The 21,516-nt window shown below is 35.8% G+C and overlaps 1 protein-coding gene across 3 annotated transcripts in view; it reads left to right on the top strand.

The window, feature by feature from the left end:
• The window catches only part of DMXL1 (Dmx like 1), a 158,974-nt gene that overhangs the window by 10,746 nt on the left and 126,712 nt on the right, over window positions 1-21,516 (top strand). For all 3 annotated transcript variants that reach the window (XR_013812874.1, XM_079760045.1, XM_079760044.1), the window contains exons 2-5: window positions 3,779-3,904; window positions 8,366-8,437; window positions 11,659-11,737; window positions 18,118-18,250. Coding sequence is in view for 2 of the 3 variants with exons in the window: in XM_079760045.1 (XP_079616171.1) it covers window positions 3,779-3,904; window positions 8,366-8,437; window positions 11,659-11,737; window positions 18,118-18,250 (410 nt within the window). In the remaining variant the exon portion in view is untranslated. The remainder of the gene's footprint in view (window positions 1-3,778; window positions 3,905-8,365; window positions 8,438-11,658; window positions 11,738-18,117; window positions 18,251-21,516) is intronic.

Genomic DNA, 21,516 nt, shown 5'->3' with positions numbered 1-21,516 from the left:
GTATTCACTTGAAATGCAGTTCATTTGTTTCACTTGCCTTCCCCCTCCCCCCATTCAGATTGAATTAAAATTTTAAGATGTATGACATTAATATATTTTCAGAAATCGTAATCATATTGTGGGAAGCATGGGACTTGGTTGGAAAGTCTGTAAGGAGGATTCTCCAAAAGGTCAGGGGCCTCTTAGGGAAACCTTGCCGAAGATGGAAGCCCCTGCCTTGACTTTTCCAAACAAATCCGAGCCCCCGGGTGTTTTGCTGGAATCTCTATGTTTAGTCTTTTAGACCCAACCTTGTAGAAGCATGAGCTTCCTCAAGGATACTTACCCTGCTTATTGTATCTAGAGGTTAATTTTAGTTGAAGCTGTTGTTACAATAAAAGCCTAATGAGGCAGGCCATGGAGGCTGTTTTGGTGCCTCCTGCCAACCAGCTCCTTAGCCTCTCTTTCACAGAAACGTGTGTCAGAGTAATCTATTCATCTGTAGCTCAGGGTCTGCTGGTCAGCCCCGGCACTATATAATAAGTTATACTACGAAGTGCCATTCTTTCCTGTATCCCTTCCACGCCATCCTTTCCCACCTACCTTTTTTGGTAACAAACTTTATTGTTTCCTACTTTTATCTTTCCTGTGTTTCTGTTCTTAATATCTGTTCTTAATAAACAGAAACATGTATGTTTTCTTTTTTTAACCTTTTTTTTCCTTTTTTATTATTTTTATTTATTTATTTTGGAAATATGTATGTTTTCTTATTTAACTTGTTTCTTACACAAAAAATAACATACTATATACGCTTTTTTGTACTTCAGTGTTTTTTCCCCAACTTAATTCTGTACTATCCCCTAGAAAACACACCATTGTCAATTCATAGATATCTTCCTCATTCTTTTTACAACTGTATAATGTTCCAGTGTGAGTATATATCATAGTTTATTCAACCGGTATTCTGTGCATAGCAGGATTTTTTAGGAGACAGTTACAATTTTTTGTGAGCGATTAAGAAATAGAACTAAATGCAAATATGGTTTGAGTTTTTTATTCATCCTACATCTAATTACAAATCAAATAAACTGTAAGCATTTAAATTCTGTAGTCAAGAAAACCAGAGAATCTTTATTATAAGCCTCAAGCATAATAATCAACTTGTGAAATGTGGAGTGCAGCTGGTTATATCCGGGTTTTTTTTCCATCTACTAGTTTATTGCCAAGTGAGGACTGAGTGAGAGCTATTCTAGATGAAGATCAATAATTTTCATTGGATTTAAAGTTTATCAAAATTAGAGACAGCTTTGCATCTTGTGGTATTCTCACTAAGGAAAAGTCAAATGACAATATAAATGACAAAAGTCAAGTGATAATATAGCAGAGGCAAAAGAACAGGGCTAATCCAGAATGGATAAATCTTAGAATGATTTAGGGTTAATGGTATTATAAGTTGGCATCTTCCTCTCTATAGGGCTAAGTATATTTATGAGATAATTTTATATTTTCCAAGTCTGCAAATGTTTAATATTTGTTATATTAAACAGTAATTTGGTGAGGTACTTCAGGATTAATGTAGACTTCTGGAAAATTTAGAATGATGATTATTGACAAAAATAGTTGCAACACAATTATCTGAAAGTAGATAGATAGATTCAGGTATAACAAAAGGAAAGCAAAATTATGAAGACTTCTAATATGTAACAAGGAGGGAGTCTAAGTTGTAAACATTCAGAATTTGAAACAATTTTTTGGGAAACCAGGGACAATTAGTATTTTATCCAAATTTAATATTGAAAAATCAGTTTTTAAAATATTAAATATTTAAAACATTATGAATGAAAATTTTTCCTGAAATAAGTTAGTTTTTGGAACTTACTCTTGCTAATAGTCTCATGACAAGCCTTATGATCCTATTGTGGATATTTGTATAGGTGAGCAGACTATCATGAGATTTTTTTGTTTGCTTACTGAGCTAATTTTTTCCACTATGTGACACTAGTGGAACCAGACTTGATTATCCCTAATTTCTTTTTGGAAAATTCCAGGCAAGCATGATTAACTAGGAAAGACCCTGTGTTGCCATGGAAATAACATAGATCAAGAATCAAGAGATCAGGGTTCTCAAATCCACTCTGCCACTAAGATGTTATGTTAACCTACTTAGGCATCCTTTTCTTGTCTGTAATCTGAGCAGATTTATTTGTATCTTCTCTCAAGTCCATTTTCTAATATTTTTTGTTAGCTTGTGAATAGGACCATTTTAGGTTTGGTAGGAATTAAAGTCATAAAGTATCTATTAACCTTTTGCACTCGGATGTCGAGTGTGACTCGACACGGTTAGCATTAGAATAAAGGAATCGAGAAAACAAGCGAGTGCAAAGGGTTAAGTATAATATTTTTTACATTAAGTAAGGTATATGTGTATGTGCAAAAGTGACGAGAAATGAAAAATTATTATAACTTTAGGAACATATCAGGATGCAAAGTAGTGTGTAATAGATATTTCATTATCAGTGTTACACTGCATGCTGACTTTTAATATGTGAGTTTTAAATTTCAGGATGTGAAAATTTAATATTCAGATATTAAATTTTAGGATGGCCAAGTAATTGAAGAAACTACTGTGCTCTGGGAAGGTGTGGAAAAGACTACAAAAAGAATTCTGTTTGGAAAAGTTCTGCTTATTATAAAATTCAAAAAGAACTATTTGCCAAACAAGCCTTAAATTAAACCCTTTTTATTTTGTTTGGTTATGGTGATTCTCTTTGTAAAATTAAGTACTTAATTTATTACATAGATTATTTATCAAGCAGGACCTTCAGTTAGAATTGGGTGTGATAAACTTGAACCCTACCTTTTTGTCTTGAAACTTAATGTCTAGTAATAGAAAGGAATAATAAGAAATATATTTATAAACTATGGTATATGCTACAAAGAAAAATAAATAATAATGTGATGGAAAGGAATGAGAGAGAAAGAGAGAAGTGTGGAAGAAAGGTGGGGAGCAGGTAGGTGAGGTACTGAGATCTGAACGTTGAAAAGAAGCTAGCTAGACAAAGACTAGGCAGATGAAAGGTAGATAAAACACTTTGAGATGGAAAAGATTGATATGCCTAAGGAACAGAAAGAAGGGCAATATAAGGCCAGGAGCCAATTGAGGTAAGGAAAGAACCTTGAGATGTAGAGAATTAGGGACAATCATTTAGGGTAGGGGTGGGGAACTGTTGGGTCCTAATCATTTGGTCTGGCCCTGCCAAGGCAACTGCAGGTGGGACTCGAAATTCAATATATCTCGGAGCTTTTTTCATAACAACATAGTTTTTAGATTGATAACTTTGTACGGCCCATGGATGATGTTATAATATCCAAAAGGTCCTTGGCAGAAAAAAGGTTCCCATCTCTGATTCAGTGTATTGACCATGGTAAGGAGTTAGGATTTTATTCCAAGAAAATATTGAAGGGGTTTAAGCAGGGAAAATTATTTGGTGTAAAAGATCACTTTTGTCTTTGTGTGGAAAGAAATTAGAGGGAAGCAAGAATGGAAGCAGTCAGACTATTAACAATAGTGCAGGAAAGAGATGGGCTTAGATAAGGGTGGTGGCATTCATTGGAGAAGATAGGACTGATTGAATTTGCTGATGGTACTGTATATGAGAGGAAAGGAAATATTCTTAAATAGTACAGATTTTTTAAAAAGAATTTAAAAGTAATCTGTTAAAATGTATTATTTAATGCCAGTATTTTACTTGATAAATATTTTCTTGATAGCTTTATTGTTTTTCTTTTCTTTTTTTAGGCTTATGCATCTGGATGTGACATTGTTATACTGGGAAGTGATTTTGAAAGATTACAAATAATCCCAGGAGCTAAACATGGAAATATTCAAATAGGATGTGTAGACTGTTCGATGCAACAAGGCAAGGTTTGTAATCTTGTGATAATATGAAATTAGTTTTGAATATGGTTTATGCCAGGGTAGTCTGAAGTATATTTCCTATTGAATTAGAGACTTGCTTTGTTTCAAGTGCAATGTAGCTATAAATTTCTTTTGGCTGCCTAAGATGCACTGTAGAGAACAAAATCCCTGGCTCTCTCAAATATATCTTTGAGATTTTCAAGAATTCCATTCTTATATAAATTTGAAATAAAGCATAATCTTCTCTCTATGTTGACAAATTTATTTATTTATTTATTTTTAATCCTCATTAGAGGATATTTTTCCATTGATTTTTAGAGAGAGTGGAAGAGAGAGGGAAAGACAGAAATATCGATGTGAGAGAAACACATCGATTGGTTGCCTTCTGCATGCGCCCCGACCAGGGCCCTGGCCGGGCAGGAGCCTGCAACCTAGGTATGGCACGTGCCCTTGACCGGAATTGAACCTGGGACTCTTTGTCTGCAGGCTGACATTCTATCCACTGAGCCAAACCAGCTATGGCGACAAAGAACTTTAATACTTATTACCTCTATAACAGGTCTAAAACTTACTTGATTAAAAATTGATTGGATTGAGGGACAGAAATGACAATAATCTTCCAACTATTTACAAATAAACTACTGAAGAGAAATCATTTGTTAGATTCATACTTTGTCTGCAAACAGGTAGTTATCTTCTTGTAACTTCCTGTACTAAAATTATGATAAACTCTTATAAAGTGTATAATTTTTTGTTTATTTATTGCAAGTCTATAAGAAAAATGAAATTTTTATTTTGCCTATGAAAAGTAAAAAGTAACCTTGAAAGTAAAACAGCAACAACAAAAGAAGAGGCATGTGATGCTATATTAGGTTAAATACAGTTCTATATAGTACCAGAATTTGAAGGCATAACTAATAGGCAGCATAGTATATATCCATGGTCGGCAAACTCATTAGTCAACAGAGCCAAATATCAATAGTACAACGATTGAAATTTCTTTTGAGAGCCAAATTTTTTAAACTTAAACTTCTAACACCACTTCTTCAAAATGGACTCGCCCAGACCATGGTATTTTGTGGAAGAGCCACACTCAAGGGGCCAAAGAGCCGCATGTGTCTCGCGTGCCGCAGTTTGCCGACCACGGGTATATAGCATAATATATCACCATATAGGCATAGGTGGCCAGTCCTAGGTATGGTTGCCTCCGGGCTAGACTGGGATGAACTTTACAAATTTATTTATTTATTTTTTGCTAGGTGTTTAAATACTTTGTTTGGGTATATGGTTCCACCAGAACATTTTGTGTGAGGAACCAAAGTGGACCCAGTCCTTTAAAAAAATCGAATCATTTCTGATAGACCTGCCAGTCTGAAAAGTTACTTTTTGGGACCTAGTGTGAAGATACTCATGGTAAAGGAGTTTCAACTCTTGCAATCTTTACCTATTTGTTGGACTACTCTTCTTGTTGTTAATCCTGTGTTTCCTTCCCTTCAGTATAGTTACAAGTGTCTCTCATCTATCTTTTGTTCACTCCTTTTATTCTCATTGTACTACAAAAATGATCTTTATTATGGAATGCTAATATTTATTGAGATTTTTTCTTTTTTTTTTTATTACAGTGAGGAAGAGAGAGAGATAGAAAGTTAGAAACATCGATGAGAGAGAAACATCGACCAGCTGCCTCCTGCACACCCCCCACCGGGGATGTGCCCGCAACCAAGGCACATGCCCTTGACCGGAATCGAACCCGGGACCCCTCAGTCCGCAGGCCGACGCTCTATCCACTGAGCCAAACCGGTCTCGGCGAGATTTTTTCTTTTTTTTTCTTCTTGTTTGTGTGATCTCCTAGCTCTGTCGTTCTGTAATCTTCGTTATTGTATAAAAACTGACTGATACCTAGATAAACATAGGGCTGATTAATATCAGAAATTAATTTTAATAACTTCCAACATGTGATAAGCTAGATTACATGATGGCTCAAGTTAGAATGAAGAGGTCATTTTGTTTTATAATGATTCTAAGTAAAGGCAATTTTTTTTACTAGTATCAATTTAATCAAATGATTACTTAAGCTATCAGGAAGAAAATTTTGTAGGTTCTAGTTTCTGGGGACCTCTGTTTGTCTTTAAGAAGGAAACGCTGCTTGATACCATAGACACTAGTATTTTATCATTACTGTTTTTTCTTTGTAGTACTACCAGATTAATTTTCCTGAGAAAATTCATCTGCATTTATCTTGTTATTCATTTGCTTAAAAAAATTCTTAGCTTACCAATACCTTGCGAAAGTTCTAAATGTTCACCTTGTCATGGGACCCTGTACAGCCGGCTCAAACCTGCCTTTTGGCTTCATGTTAGTTATTCTATTGTAAGGGACACTCTTCTAGCTTGGCTGGTGGTCAGTTACCTCCAAACATACATTGCTGCCTCTTTTGGTCTTTACACTTGTGTTTATATTATGACTTATTTATAAAAATTGAATATTTACTATCTTTTGAAGAGATACTACTCACACTTTAAAGGTCCAAACAAAATACTCCCTCTAAGACTGACTCAGTGCAGATGATTTCTCTATCAGAAGAACTCCTTAGAACACTTAGAAATATCAATTGACAGGTTTTTTTCCCCCCATATATATGTGTCATCTTCTTACTTTCCCCCTTCACTAGATTATGTTTTCTTATTTTTATCCCTGATTCATTTTATATATCTATCTATCTGTTTTCTGATATTTCAGTGTTCTTCATTTGTGATTCACTCAAACTTTAGTAATAGTTACTTCCATAATATGAAATAGAGCCAGGAAGGGTTATGCTTTATTGACTTAAAGAGTAAATTTTAAATATACTCAAATAAAGTGGAATATTTGAAAAATACCCTCTTCAGAGAGTTCACAAAGAAACATATTTAAGTTTTATTTTTTAAAATTTACATTCACAGAATTGTGAGCTTTGAGGATAGGTAACTTAAAAACTGATTTTTAAGTCATGTGAAATTTTATACTTGACAATGAATACATCAATACATATTCTTCTGTTGAGGAAGGGAATTAATATTTACTATCCATTAGAGGCCCGGTGTATGGATTTGTGTACTGGTGGGGAGCACAGCCTGCAGGGATCAGCCCGCTGTGGGAGTGCTGCTCATCCCCATCAGCCAAGCAGTGCTCCCACTGTGGGAGCACACTGACCACCAGGGGGCAGCTCCTGCATCATTCTGTTCGATCGGTTTCTGGGCTTTTATATATATATACTAGAGGTCTGGTGCATGAAATTCCTGCACGGGAGTGGGGGGGGGTTGTCCCTCAGCCCGGCCTGCACCCTCTCCAATCTGGGATGCCTTGGGGGATGCCTGACAGCTGTCCCACAGGGATCAGGCCTAAACTGGCAGTCGGACATCTCACAATCCGGGACTGCTGGCTCCTAACTGCTCGCCTGCCTGCCTGCCTGATTGCCCCTAACTGCCTCTGCCTGCCTGCCTGATCGCCCCTAACTGCCACTGTCTGCTGACTTGATCACCCCCTAACCATTCCTCTGCCGGCCTGATCGCCACCTAACTGCTCTCCTGCTGGCCCGATCGCCACCAACTGCCCTCTCCTGCCGGCCTGATCGCCCCCAACTGCCCTCCCCTGCTGGTCTGATCGCCCCCAACTGCCCTCCCCTGCTGGCCTGATCACCCCCTAACTGCTCTCCCCTGCCCCCCTATCACCCTCTAACTGCTTGCTCCTCTGCACTGGCCTGATCTTGCCCCTAGCTGCTTGTTCCCCTGTGCTGGCCTGATTGCCCTTAACTGCTTGCTCCCCTGATGGCCTGATCGACCCTAACTGCTTGCTCCCCTGACGGCCTGATTGCCCTTAACTGCCTCTGCCTTGGCCCTTGCCACCATGGCTTTGTCCGGAAGGAAGTCGGATGTCGGGAAGATGTCCGGTTGAACCGGTCTAATTAGCATATTACCCTTTTATTAGTATAGACTAGAGGCCCGATGCATGAAATTCATGCAAAAGTAGGCCTTCCTTCCCCCAGCTGCTGGCACCAGCTTCCCTCTGGCACCTGGGACCCTGGCTTCCCTTGCAGCCCCAGCTTTGTCCGGAAGGACGTCTGGTCTAATTAGCATATTATGCTTTTATTATTATAGATTATTTTAGATAGATAGATACTAGATGATTTACAAGTGTTATTTCAGTCCTCAAAATACTTCTATTAGGAAGATATTATACATGTTATAAATATGGATAGAGAAACTAAGGTTAAGAGAGATGAACTTACTAGTTACACAGTAAGTGACAGTATGTAGTGGGATTCTGATCTAGATATGGTAGTCTCTAAAACTCACATTCTTAAGTATTGGTGCATGAAATTGCACATGTGGGTATATTTTAAGTTACTTTATTCATTTCTTTTGTTCTTTTGATTCATAAGTAAGTTAACATATCCATAATTTATCTTTTCATTTTTCTTTTTAAAAGATTGCAGCATCCTATGGAAATGTTATCTCTGTTTTTGAACCAGTTATTCTACCGAAGCAAAAGAAAAATTTGGTCAGTAATTTATCATTTTCCTTTTAGGAATTGAAATGTCTTACATATTAAAAGATGTTATTTTTAAGAGTACAAAATCAAATAAATCAGTATAAATTTATGCTATAATTAAATGCCACTTTCATGTTACAAATATGTTTAAAACTTTCATTGAAATAGAATTAAATTGTGCCAATGAATTGTCTTGACATATTTTTATTTTTTTCCTTTTGACATTTTTTATTGTTTTGAAGAGTCAACAGCTTTAAGTTTGGCAGTTAAAGTTATTGCTAGTGCAGACACTGTTGTCCAGTCATATGTGGCACTTTATTCTTTGCTTTTGTGATCTAATTTTGTGTAGTTTTTCTGCCTTATGTATTTTGTTCTTAAAGTTACATGTTTTTTTTGTGTATGTTTTTGTTATGTATATATTTTTTTATTGTTTAAAGTATTACAAGTAGTAGTACATATGTTAAAGTTACATGTTTTGTTTTTTTAAATATATTTTATTGATTTTTTACAGAGAGGAAGGGAGAGGGATAGAGAGTTAGAAACATCGATGAGAGAGAAACATCGATCAGCTGCTTCCTGCACACCCCCCACTGGGGATGTGCCCACAACCAAGGTACATGCCCTTGACTGGAATCGAACCCGGGACCCTTGAGTCCGCAGGCCGACGCTCTATCCACTGAGCCAAACCGGTTAGGACATAAAGTTACATGTTTTAATTGCAGTCTTAACATACCTCCAGGACTTATTTTCTTGCACTTATTATATCATGTAACATAATTGTTAACAGGCCAGTGAATTTTTTAAATAAAGAAACTATATTAAGAAATAGTTCTGAAAGCTGGTTAAAATTATAGTTTATAAATATTGAGGTTATGTAGTAGATATCTTTAATGCTTTTAAATATGACAGACAAACCAGGTGATTTTACCCATCTCCACTGAAAATGAATGATTTAAACCATATGAAAGGAGATCAGGATAGTGTGGTCCAAAGAGCATTTATTAGGAGTCAGAGAAACTGTGGTTTCTTTGCTGCTTTTTAGCTATTAAATCCTAAGCAAGGAGCTTTAGGAGACTCTTCACTCAATTCTGAAATTGATTATCATCCATTTTTCATGGGCTATTGTAAGGATGACATGATTTCAGAGATTGTGTAGAAATCTGTTAAATGTAAAGAATTAAACAGTATTTTAATAACAGACATACCTTTATATATCTTTTAATAGTTTTCATTTTCACTTTGCTCATTAGTATCTTGCATATTTCCTCTGACGTAGTTTTGTAGTTATCATTTCTTTCTTTATAAATAAGTAGCAGAGGCCCCAAAGAAATGTGACTTGACCAACGAAACATCTATTAAGCCACAGAACTAAGAGTAAAACCAGCTTTATTGATTCCTAGATGAGAGCATTCTTTTCTCTACGTTGTGTTAATAAAAAATATTTTCTCTGGATTGATACCCATTTTTAAATTCAATGGAAGGAGATTCCACAATTCTCCCCTGATTTTTATTTGTGTTAATACATTAATGAAGCCAATATTAGAAGCTCTTATAGCCTTATGAATTAGTAATTGATAGTACTAAAAATAAATTCTAAAGGTGGTCACTCCACTCAGAACAATGTATTTCAAATAATACTCAATATATTTATTAAATGAAATAACTGACTTTTAACATTTGTATGTTATATTAAAAGTTCTATATTAATAAGAGTAGAATTGAGATTTTCAGTTTTTGCCCATTTTCTCTTGATATATGATTGTTTAATATAAGTGTCAAAAACTCATTAAGAACAAGCTGATTTATTGGTAGGTAGCACTGACTTTCCAGAGAGGGTAAAGAAAGCTTGATGAATAAGGGGAAAACTGGATCAGATGGAAAAAATCAAGACTTGGAAGGCACATAAAATCTGTTATTCCAGAATATAGTCTCAGAGAATGTTTAGATCCTCATAAAAAATATATTGTTTCCATTTCTTTATACATTCTGGAATATTCTTTTAAGATGTTGGTTTTTCATAAGAGGTACTCTTAAGGATCACTAGTTCTGATGTATCCAGACCCCACCCTGGGGATTTCTAAATTTGTAGGTGTGGGGTTGTGTCTAGGCATTTGTATGTCTAGTTCTAGAGAGGGTTCTCATGTATACCGTGATTGAGAACCATTCCTGCAAGGCAATGTTTTATAAAAGCATATTCTGCAGGCCACCTGTATCAAAATCTTCTGGGTTGTTCGTTTAAAGTGCAGATTCCTGTGTCCCGTCTTGGACCTTTTGATCCTGAACCTTTGGACATGGGTCTTGGAAATTTGAATTTTTAATAAGCATCCAGCCTATTCTTGTATTAAAAGTTTGGAACTAATTCATTAAGAAAGTTTTTATAGATCTCAAACTATTAGAGGTTAGTGAAGTCAACTTAGTAGGCCACAACCTGAATGTAAAAGAAGATGAAATGGAATAGAAAATGTTAGAGTGCATCACATGTAATAAAGTTAGATTACTTAAGATTGCATTTTTGTGTATGCTCTGTGTATTTTGGGTCACAGTGCAACATATATTTCTTAGGTTTTCAGGTAAAAAAGTTGAAAACTATTTCTTTAAGGAATAAAAAGACTTAAATTATACATTATAATGCAAGCATTACATCTCTTATTCTGAATTTTTACGCATACCATATCGTCTCAGATGAGGATAAAACATTAAAAAACAAAGCCTCAAGTAGTAGCGACACAGACATATTTAAAATTGAATCTTTGTAACAATATTAATAATTAAGTAATAATTATCATTTTAAAAGTCCGAGGTCAATAAGAATGTTGTCCAAAGTGGTATATATTCATTGGTTGTTTAAATATACTAAAGAAAGGCTTTTGAACCTCCAGGACTGGATATTCGCTCACTGATCTCCATCACATATTCTTTATTTTTCTTTTTAAAAATATTTCTTGATTTGAGAGGAAGGGAGAAATAGAAAATCAATGATGAGAATCATTGCTCAGCTGCCTCCTGCACGCCCCCTATTCGGGATCGACGAAAACTGGACGTGTGCCCTGACCAGAAATCAAAAGATGACCTCCTGGTTGATAGGTTGATGCTTCCTTATTTTTCTTGACAGAATTGAACATTTTGTTTTTAAAAATGACTGTATGTATTAGTAACAGTAATAATATATACTCTTGTCAGAGAAAAGATACCAATAATAATTGGATAAATGACTTTTTTTTTTATTTTAGGAATTATATAGTCAGTGGCAGAAAAATGGTCAGTTTTTTCTGGAATCAATAGCGCACAATATAACTTGGGATCCAGCAGGTAAGAACACAAATAGGATTAACTGAAATGAAATATCACTTGCCTACGCTATTGCTTTTATTATTTTCATGTATTTCATTTCTGCTTTGTGTGAGATTGCAGGGAACACAAAAATAATAAAACAGATTGCACTCTTTTAGAACTTATGATGAAATGAAGATGCCAGCTATAGGAGGAATACTTGTTTTGGGAAGGTGACATTAATTCTCTGTAAAGAGTCCAAGTTTGCTTGAAGAGGAGCCTTTTGACCTGAGAGTAGATAGATTTAACAATGAAGGTAGGGGTAGATTTAGGTGGGAAAAAGAAGTGAATTCTAAGAAGAGTTAATGTACATATGTACTAGTTAAATATTTCTGTATTTAAAAACCATCCCAAATCCATTTTTACCAACCTACCACAATGAGCAAAGGCACAAAAAAAGATAGTGTAAGATAGATTCTAATAGTGGTTAGTACTTCATTGAGGCTGGAGTGAATCTGGAGATGAGATAAGATTGCAGCATATTATAGAAGGCCTTTAAAGTCATAGTAAGGGATTTGAATTTAATTCTTGTTAATTGTCTAAAAGGTATTATAGATCTTTGAAAGTGGCTAGTGATAAGTGATTTGCAAGAGTTTCCTGGTAGCAGTGAGTTAGAAGGATTTAGAGACAAGAGGAATAGGAGGATAAATGTTATTTATAATTATCTTTGGAAAGTATGCCTTTATAGTAGTCTGAATGAGAAACAAGAACTTGTTTCAGTGCCTTTAACATAGTAGGTATCAATTAATATTCAATGAATAATGAAAGGAGTGCATGGATATGAAATGCATTTAGGCAATATAGTTGACATTACTTGACAACTGGATTTCACATGACTTTGAAGGTATGACCACAAGAAGAAGAGTAATATGCAAGAGTTAGAGAGAATAGAATATAGGTTTTGTTTGGATATGTGGAATTTGAGATGCTTGCATGTCTTACATCAATATATAATACTGTGGTTCTCAACCTTTCTAATGCCGTGACCCTTTAATACAGTTCCTCATGTTGTGGTGACCCCCAACCATAAAATTATTTTCGTTGCTACTTCATAACTAATTTTGCTACTGTTATGAATCGTAATATAAGTATCTGTGTTTTCCGATGGTCTTAGGTGACCCTGCTAGCGGTTCTCAACCTGTGGGTCATGACCCACAGGTTGAGAACCGCTGCTGTAGAGCCTCAGACCATCAGAAAATCGTAATGTAAATATCTGTGTTTTCTGACCCACAGGTTGAGAACCGCTAGCAGGGTCGCCTAAGACCATTGGAAAACACAGATATTTACATTACGATTCATTAACAGTAGCAAAATTACAGTTATGAAGTAGCAACGAAAATACCGTATTTTCCGGTGTATTAGATGACTTTTTAACCCAGGAAAATCTTCTATACGCCCAGTCGTCTTATACGCCGGAAAATACGGTAATTTTATGGTTGGGAGTCACCACAACATGAGGAACTGTATTAAAGGGTCGGGGCATTAGAAAGGTTGAGAACCACTGATCTAATAGATAGAAAGTTGAATCTAGAAAAAAGGTTTTCAACCTTTTTCATTTCATGGCACACATAAACTAATTACTAAAATTCTGTGGCACACCAAAAAATATTTTTTGTCAACCTAACAAAAAATAGGTATAATTTTATTCATTCACCGTAAGCGGCTTTTGTCATGTTGGCTGTTGTCATTTTCTAATTTGACAATCTAAGGGAAATAGGTCAGTGCTCCTGACTAAATAGTCAGGTAGTGCATGTTTTAAACATTCGTGCAGCACACTAGTGTGCCTTTTGTGGCACACTGGTTGAAAATTGAAAATCCCTGATCTAGAATATAAGAAAGAAGTTATCTTTGGAACATAGAAACAGAAGTAATCAGTTTAGATAGATAAAATAGTTTAATTTTAATATAGTAGATGAAATAGCTGAGAAAAAAAAGTTAATTTAGAATACAAGTTTCAGAACATTTGGAAATGATTTAGTAAGGGAAGAGGTTATCTTTGAGATTTTAAAAAAACCTTGGCCCCGCCCCTGCCCTCCGCCTGGGTTCAAACCTCCTTCTAGCAGGACTTTCTTTGCGAAGCCTCTGAGGGCAGCAAAGCTATGCCTTACGGACTGGGCACACCCTCACGTTCAGGGTATGTCCTTGCGTACACTGCTCTGTGGCCCCTCCTCTCTATTGGTGTTCACACTCATTCTGCTGACTCCACGTCTGTCCCTTGTGACCATGTCCCTGCTTTTAACTCTAGTAATTCCTGTGCCTGAGTTTACCCCTCCCGCAATCTCTGGGCTAGGCCAAGGCCACGCACCTATCCACAGTGCCAGCACCTGCGCTCCTTCCCACGGTTCCAGGCTCTGCCCCTCTGATCCAAGTCCTGGAGTCCTGCCCCACGTGGCCAGCGTGCCATGGGACAGCCACGAGTCCTGGAGTGCTGCCCTGATGCCCTGCCTCCGGGCAAGTGGGGCCACGGAAAGCCTGGCAGAAGCCGAACGAAGTGGATGCCAGGACCCCTGTGGGCCCTGGCTGCTCCGCGCCCGCTGCCAGAGGCTCTCCGTGGCCCAGAGGCATTCCGCCAGGCCGCTCACACTGCCTGCTCTCAGCAGCTGTTACCCTCCCTCCCCCACCCCCCCGGACTGGGGGACTCCAGCGGGGCTGAGAGGACTGGGCGCTGCCACCTTGTGGTGATGGGTGCCACCATCTTTGTGATGGAGTGATGGTTAATTTGCATATTACCCTTTTATTAGATAGGATGTATCTTCTACTCTCACAAATGTTCTATTTGAATGATAAATAATAGAGTTACTGTATATGGCACTATAGTCTATTGTATTTATTTGTTTATATGGTTTATTGTTTTGATTAGACAAGGGATGAGATTCTATTTTATTTAGTATTTATCTTTAAGGACCCATCATATATTAAGCTCTGAATAAATGTTCACATATTTGACAAGGTTTGTGATCATAAACAGGTTATTTAGCAGATCGAGAAAGGTTTAACTAACTTGTAAATTAAGATAAAATTTATTTCACAAATAGGTTTCTTGGTTTTTTCTTTTTTTTTGTTAATCCTCACCTGAGGCTATTTTTTCCATTGATTTTTAGAGAGTGGAAGGGAGAGGGAGAGACAGAGACACACACACACTCATCGATTGGTTGCCTCCTATACACTGACTGGTGCTGGGGATCAAACCTGCAACTGAGGTTTGTGCCCTTGACAGAAATCGAACTCTTGACCCTTCAGTCTGCTGGCCAATGTTCTAACCACTGAGAAGACTGGCCAGGGCTCACAAAATAGTTTTTTAATGATCACATATGGCAATATATATGAAAGTATTTGGTAAGTGATAAAGTCCTATAGAAATATTGTTAGCAAGTGAACTGTGTACTTACAGTATCAGATTAACTGCAATAAAAATATTTAATATATATATATTTTTAGTAATGATGTATGAGTTGCTTGGAATTTTTGTGGCCATGGTCTGTTAGTATTAATGTTTTAGAGCAGTGGTCGGCAAACTCATTAATCAACAGAGCCAAATATCAACAGTACAATGATTGAAATTTCTTTTGAGAGCCGAAAACTGACTTCTGCGCCAGGGCCACAAAGTTTCAATCGCACTGTACGTGCGCGCCCTCACATGGTATTTTGTGGAAGAGCCACACTCAAGGGGCCAAAGAGCCGCATGTGGCTCGCGAGCCGCAGTTTGCCGACCACTGTTTTAGAGGATAGAGTTAATGTTAAATTCCTCTAAAATCATCATTACAGAGTAGTATTAATAGATGTATTAATAGTAGTATTAATTATTTATAAAATTATTTTTATATTTTACATGAAATACTAGTATTTTGGTTTTGTTCAGTGTTTCTATATTTATGTACCAGGTATTTGGATATACAGAAAATTTTTTCAGTTGATGTTAGTAAATTGACTATAATGCTCTTGTGTTGTCTTGAAATCCACTATTGCACCTTGCTTAAATCATAAGATTTTCTGTCTTAAGCTTCTTATGTCCCCCCCCCACCTCAATTTTAATATCCATACCTCTGCCCTTTGTGTTTAAATCAATATATTTTATACCATACCTTACCTACTTTTATGTCATTCCATACTTAGGATTAATTATTTTGCATTCTTTATTAAATTCGTAATCCTTCATTGGGGATGTAATGTACAGCACTGACTATATTTAATAATACTGTATTGTATATTTGTAAGTTGCAAAGAGAGTATATCTTTAAAGTTCTCATCATAAGGAAAAAAGTTGTAACCATATGTGGTGGTGGGTGTTAGCTAGATTTATTGTGGTGATCATTTTTCAACATATGCAAATATTGAATCGTTATACACTTGAAACTAATAATGTTATATGACAATTATTATATCTCCAAAAAAGAAAAGAAGAGAAAAGAAAACTTGTGTCTGTTATTAAGTTAAACAGTGGAATAGTAATCATATTTATTTATTTTCAAATATATTTTTATTGATTTCAGAGAGGAAGGGAGAGGGAGGGAGAGAGAGAGAGAAACATCAGTGATGAGAGAGAATCATTGACTGGCTGCATGCTGCATGCCCCCTACTGGAGATCGAGCCCACATCCCGGGCATTTGCCCTTGACTAGAATCGAACCCAGGACCTTTCATTCCCCAGGCCGACGCTCTTATCTACAAAACCAAACCAGAGAGTTCAGTGCCATATAGATCATATTTAAATGGATTGTCTCAGTAGTACTTTTTGGACTGTTTCTATCTGCCTGTGATACTTTCCCCCTAGTTGCTATTATTTATTGAGCTTTTTCTAAGTGCCTAGCCTATGCTAAATACATTATACATATTATAGCTAATCCTTACTATAACACTATACAAATTTTTAATTTTATAGATGAGAAAATTGAGGCTCAAAAGCTTCCCAACTTGATCAAATTCACATGGTTAATTAAGTGCCTTAGTTGGGAATTAAGACACAAGGATTTCTAAAGTCTATGTGCCACAGACCCACTTTTCTTTCAAAATAAAATGCTGTTTCCAGAGAGACACCAATCCATAGTTCTTAGTTGCTAAGGTGAATGCTTTATTTATTGTCAGCTTTTTTGCAAAAATTACATCACCTCCTCTATCTTCTTTGTTTGGATTATGGCACAATCTTCTACTCAGTTATCCAAGTCATAAAGTTGAAATCTATCCCTGAAACCTATTGTATGTTCCTGTTTTTTATTGGTGTTAAGCCTTGAAAATTCTACTTTTAAAATGGCTTTCAAGTCCTTGTCTTTAATATTTGATTCAGGTCCTTGTGATTTCCCATCAGTATTATTACAGTAGGTTAACCAGGTTTCTCTGTCCTATGTTTTCCCTAATCTTGTCTATCACTAGTTATTTTCTAAAATGGATCTTTACCCTTCTTTGTGTACTGGAATCTTTGATAGTATGGTGGAAATTACTAATTATCTCTCTAGAAAAATGTACATACTATACATATAACTTGCATATCTCAATGAAGGGAGGTTCACAGACCTTTTCAAGTCTCTCTGTTGATACCCCTTCCCCCAGTTGAGACCCCTTGTTCTAAAATACAGATCCATTTATGTGAACTCCCTCCTCCCACTTAAAAATCTTTAACTTCCAAGATCTATAACAAACTCCAAACTCCTTATGAACATCAAAAATGTTTTATAGCCCTAACCGGTTTGGCTCAGTGGATAGAGCGTCAGCCTGCGGACTCAGGAGTCCGAGGTTCAATTCCAGTCAAGGGCATGTACCTTGGTTGCAGGCACATCCCCAGTAGGGGGTGTGCAGGAGGCAGCTGATTGATGTTTCTCTCTCATCGATGTTTCTAACTCTCTATCCTTATCCCTTCCTCTCTGTAAGAAATCAATAAAATATATATTTTTAAAAAGTTTCATAATCTGACCTCAGATTTTTTCCACCCTTATTTATTTTTACAGATTTACTATACAACTTATTTCTTATCCATCTCAGATTATAAACCATTCTTGGGAATGTATTTGAATTCGAATGTCTTCATGCCTCTGTTCATATTTCTCTACTGGAATATAAACTCATTATAAAAAAGGACAGTATTATATTTGTCATTATATGCTTAATGCCTAGCACAGTGCCTAGTACAAAGAAGATGCTCATTAAATGTTTGTTGAATGAGAGATTATAAAAATCTCTTTTTCCTAAGCTGCTTTAACAAAATTAAAATATAACTTTACTCCCCCTCCCCCAATCTCTTTTTGTTATTTGACTTTTTTTTGGAAGTTATTTTATCTTTATAGTGTTATATGAAACTGTTGAGTATGTAACTTAACTCACTAACTAAATACCTAAGTAATAAATGCTGAATAATATATATATTTTTAGGCAATCGTCTTTTAACTGGTTCTAGCTGTTTACAACTCTGGTCCAATGCTAACTTGGAGAAGCCAACTGAAGATGAAAATCCAGATAAAACAGGTCTTAACTTGGGGGATTGGAGATGCATTTGGCATTACAAGTAAGCAATTAATTAGGGGATTAAACTGACAAACCTCTGCCATGTGGTTTTATTATAGATGCATTTTAGTTTGTGTAAAACCATACTCACATAAAATGTATTGACTTTTTTTTTTATTGTGACATGCTTTTTTTTTTATAAACAGAGGATTCACCATTTCCCATGTTCTACAGATTTTTTTTTTAAACTTGTTAAATAAAACATTTATGAAAAGACGTAAGAAATGTGTAAGGCCTACATGAAGATCATTCAATAGAACTTGCTAAATTATACAAAAGGAGACAGAGATACTTTTAATGCTTTTGAATGAAAATTTTTCTGTTGTGAACAGTTATATTTTTTCCAAAGTAATCTATATATTGGACATAATTTTTGACAAAATCCCATTGGAATTTCTACTTTTGAGCATAGTGCTGAAGTTCATTTAAAAGGTCAAATATGGGAAAATTCTGAGAGAAAAAAAGAACAAAGATATTAGCATAGCAAAATGAATTCTAAAGCTACAACTGATCAAGCAGTTCTTATTAAACCTCCATGTATAACTGGGCCTAATCATGAACCCTAATCTGTCTGTTCTTATGACAAAGATATAAGAACAGACAGATTAGGGTTCATGATTAGGCCCAGTTATACATTGATATAAGAACAGACAGATTAGCGTTCAGGATTAGGCCCAGTTATACATGGAGGTTTAATATTTAAATGGCATTTTACATAAGTGGGACAAACTTGTTAGCTTTATGAAAGAGAAATGAAGTTAGAGTCTGTTTCATATATGGCACCAAAAGAAAGGTCAAAGGAAGAACAAATTGAATTTCTATACAATGAAACAAATATTAGAAGAAAATATAGGTGAATTTTTATATTTCAGAGCTACAATGTCCAGTATGTTAGCAACTAATCACATATCACTGTTGAGCACTTGAAATGTAGCTAGCCTGAAATGAGATGTGCTATAGATATAAAATACATACTAGACTTCAAAAACTTAGCACAAAGAAAAGAATTAAATTATCCTATCAACTTTTTATTGACTACATGATGAAATGATAATATTTTTGATATATCATTTTAAATAAAATATAATTAATTTCACCTGTTTCTTTTTACTTTTTTAAATGTGGCTACTGGGAAATTTTAAGTCACATATATGGCTAACATTTGTCATTTATGTTCTATTGCTATGGGATAAAAAGTGTTGCTCTAGAGTCAGGTAAAGACTTTCTAAGTATGATACCAAAACTTGAAACTGAAAGGAAAAGAAAGGAAAAAATTGATTGTTTTTACTGTAGCAATAAAATATTTCTGTAGCCCTGGCCAGTGGTGCTAAGTGGTTAGAGCGTTGCCAGTGAATATCTCAGGTTCGATTCCTGGTCAAGGGCACATACCTGGGTTGCAGGTTTGATCCTCGGCTAGGTTTGGGGCACGTGTGAGATATCTCTCACATAAAATTTTTTTTCTCTCTCTCTCTTTCTCTCCTCCTCCCTTCCTTACTTCCACTCTCTCTAAAAAATCAATGGAAAAAATATCTTCGGATGAGGATTAAAAAAATTTTTTTTGTAAATAAGAAGGACCCTAAGGAAGAGAAATAAAAACTTGAGAGAGAAAATATTTGCAATTTTGGGTTAATCCTTTTTTTAAAATGAGGTCTTAAAAATTAATTAGAAAAGAACAGATATCTTAATAGTGAACAGAAATGGACAATGAGGAGAAAAATTTTAAACGGCAATACTTATGAGTAATAAACCTATTAATGGTTGATTGATCTCACTTGAAAGCAAGAAATGTGAAATATCCATAAAGAGGATGAATAATAGCTATTACTAGTGAGTGTTTGGAAAAACAGCTACTTTTTTATACTGTTAAGAAGGGAGTGCAATTAGTATTATCTTTCTAGAGAGCAATTTGGAAGTATGAATTAGCAGGCTTAATTTTTTTTCGTACATTTAATAGCAATTTAAAATTTTATTCATTAATTCAACAAATATTTGTTGAGTGCTTATCATGTTCCAGGCAGTGTAAAGTGCTTGGAATATAGCAGTGAACAGATCGGGGGAGATAGATAATAACCAGTAGACTGGTATGACAGGATGTTAAATGCCATTCTTCCTGAGTCACTTTTATTTGAAGCAATAATAAGATATATATGAGATACCAAAATGAGAGTAATGCAGACCTCCTATATATAGAATTTACCAAGGAGATTTCAAAGGAGCTGGTTCCATGTATTTTGTACCCTTCAGCTAGATCATGGGTATTAAAAATGCTTACCATGTGAAAAGGGAATAGGATTTTGCAAAGAGAGTTCTTTGGAAAGAGCTATGGCGTTGTTTTGGGCTCTTTTCTTTAGAAAATTGGGAAGCGGGGAGCAGCAAAGAGTACTGTTGCCTTTATTGCAGATCTAGTAAGGGGTTTCCATTGGGTTAAACTGAGAATGTATTATGTGCTTTATTTATTTGGGGGAGGGGAATAATTTTAAGTTAAATCAAGATTTTACAGTAATAACTTGGGCTAGACCAGTGGTCGGCAAACTCATTAGTCAACAGAGCCAAATATCAACAGTACAACGAATGAAATTTCTTTTGAGAGCCAGATTTTTTAAACTTAAACTTCTTCTAACGCCACTTCTTCAAAATAGACTCACCCAGGCCGTGGTATTTTGTGGAAGAGCCACACTCAAGGGGCCAAAGAGCTGCATGTGGCTCGCGAGCCGCAGTTTGCAGACCACGGGGCTAGACATACTAATTTATTTGAGCTGGTTTATTAAGTAAGCAGAAAAACCATGAAACTAGAAACTGCAAGTTTTGATTACACTAACTATACTTAACTAATAGATCTCCATAATTTACTAGATATAAGAAAAAAATTTAAAACATGCTACACATGTAGATGAAGATCAGTAAGTAGGATAGAGAAAAAGTAAGTAGGGTAAGGGGAAGAGGAGTAGAGGTGACATTTGAGTATAGACCTGGAGGAAGTGAGGCAGTAAGCCATGTGTGCATATCTGTGGGAGAAGAATGTAGTAGGCAGAGGGAACATCCAGTGCAAAAACTGCTGCCTAGCTTGTGGCTGAAGTAAAGTAAACCAGGTGAAGAGTGATAGGGGAAATGATCAAAGTCAGGAGCCCATGTATAGGTTATTATGAGGCTTTTGCCTTTTCTGAGTGAGTTGGGAGGCTGTTAGTGTTTTGAGCAGAGGGAGTGTTGAGATCTGATTCCCTTTTAAAAGACTGTTTTAGCTGCTCTTTTGAGAAAAGACTAGTGCAG

This window comes from Cnephaeus nilssonii (genome assembly GCF_951640355.1).
Source record: "Cnephaeus nilssonii genome assembly, chromosome: 2".
NCBI classification, from domain to species: domain Eukaryota; kingdom Metazoa; phylum Chordata; class Mammalia; order Chiroptera; family Vespertilionidae; genus Cnephaeus; species Cnephaeus nilssonii.
This window is presented reverse-complemented; position numbering and strand designations above follow the sequence as displayed.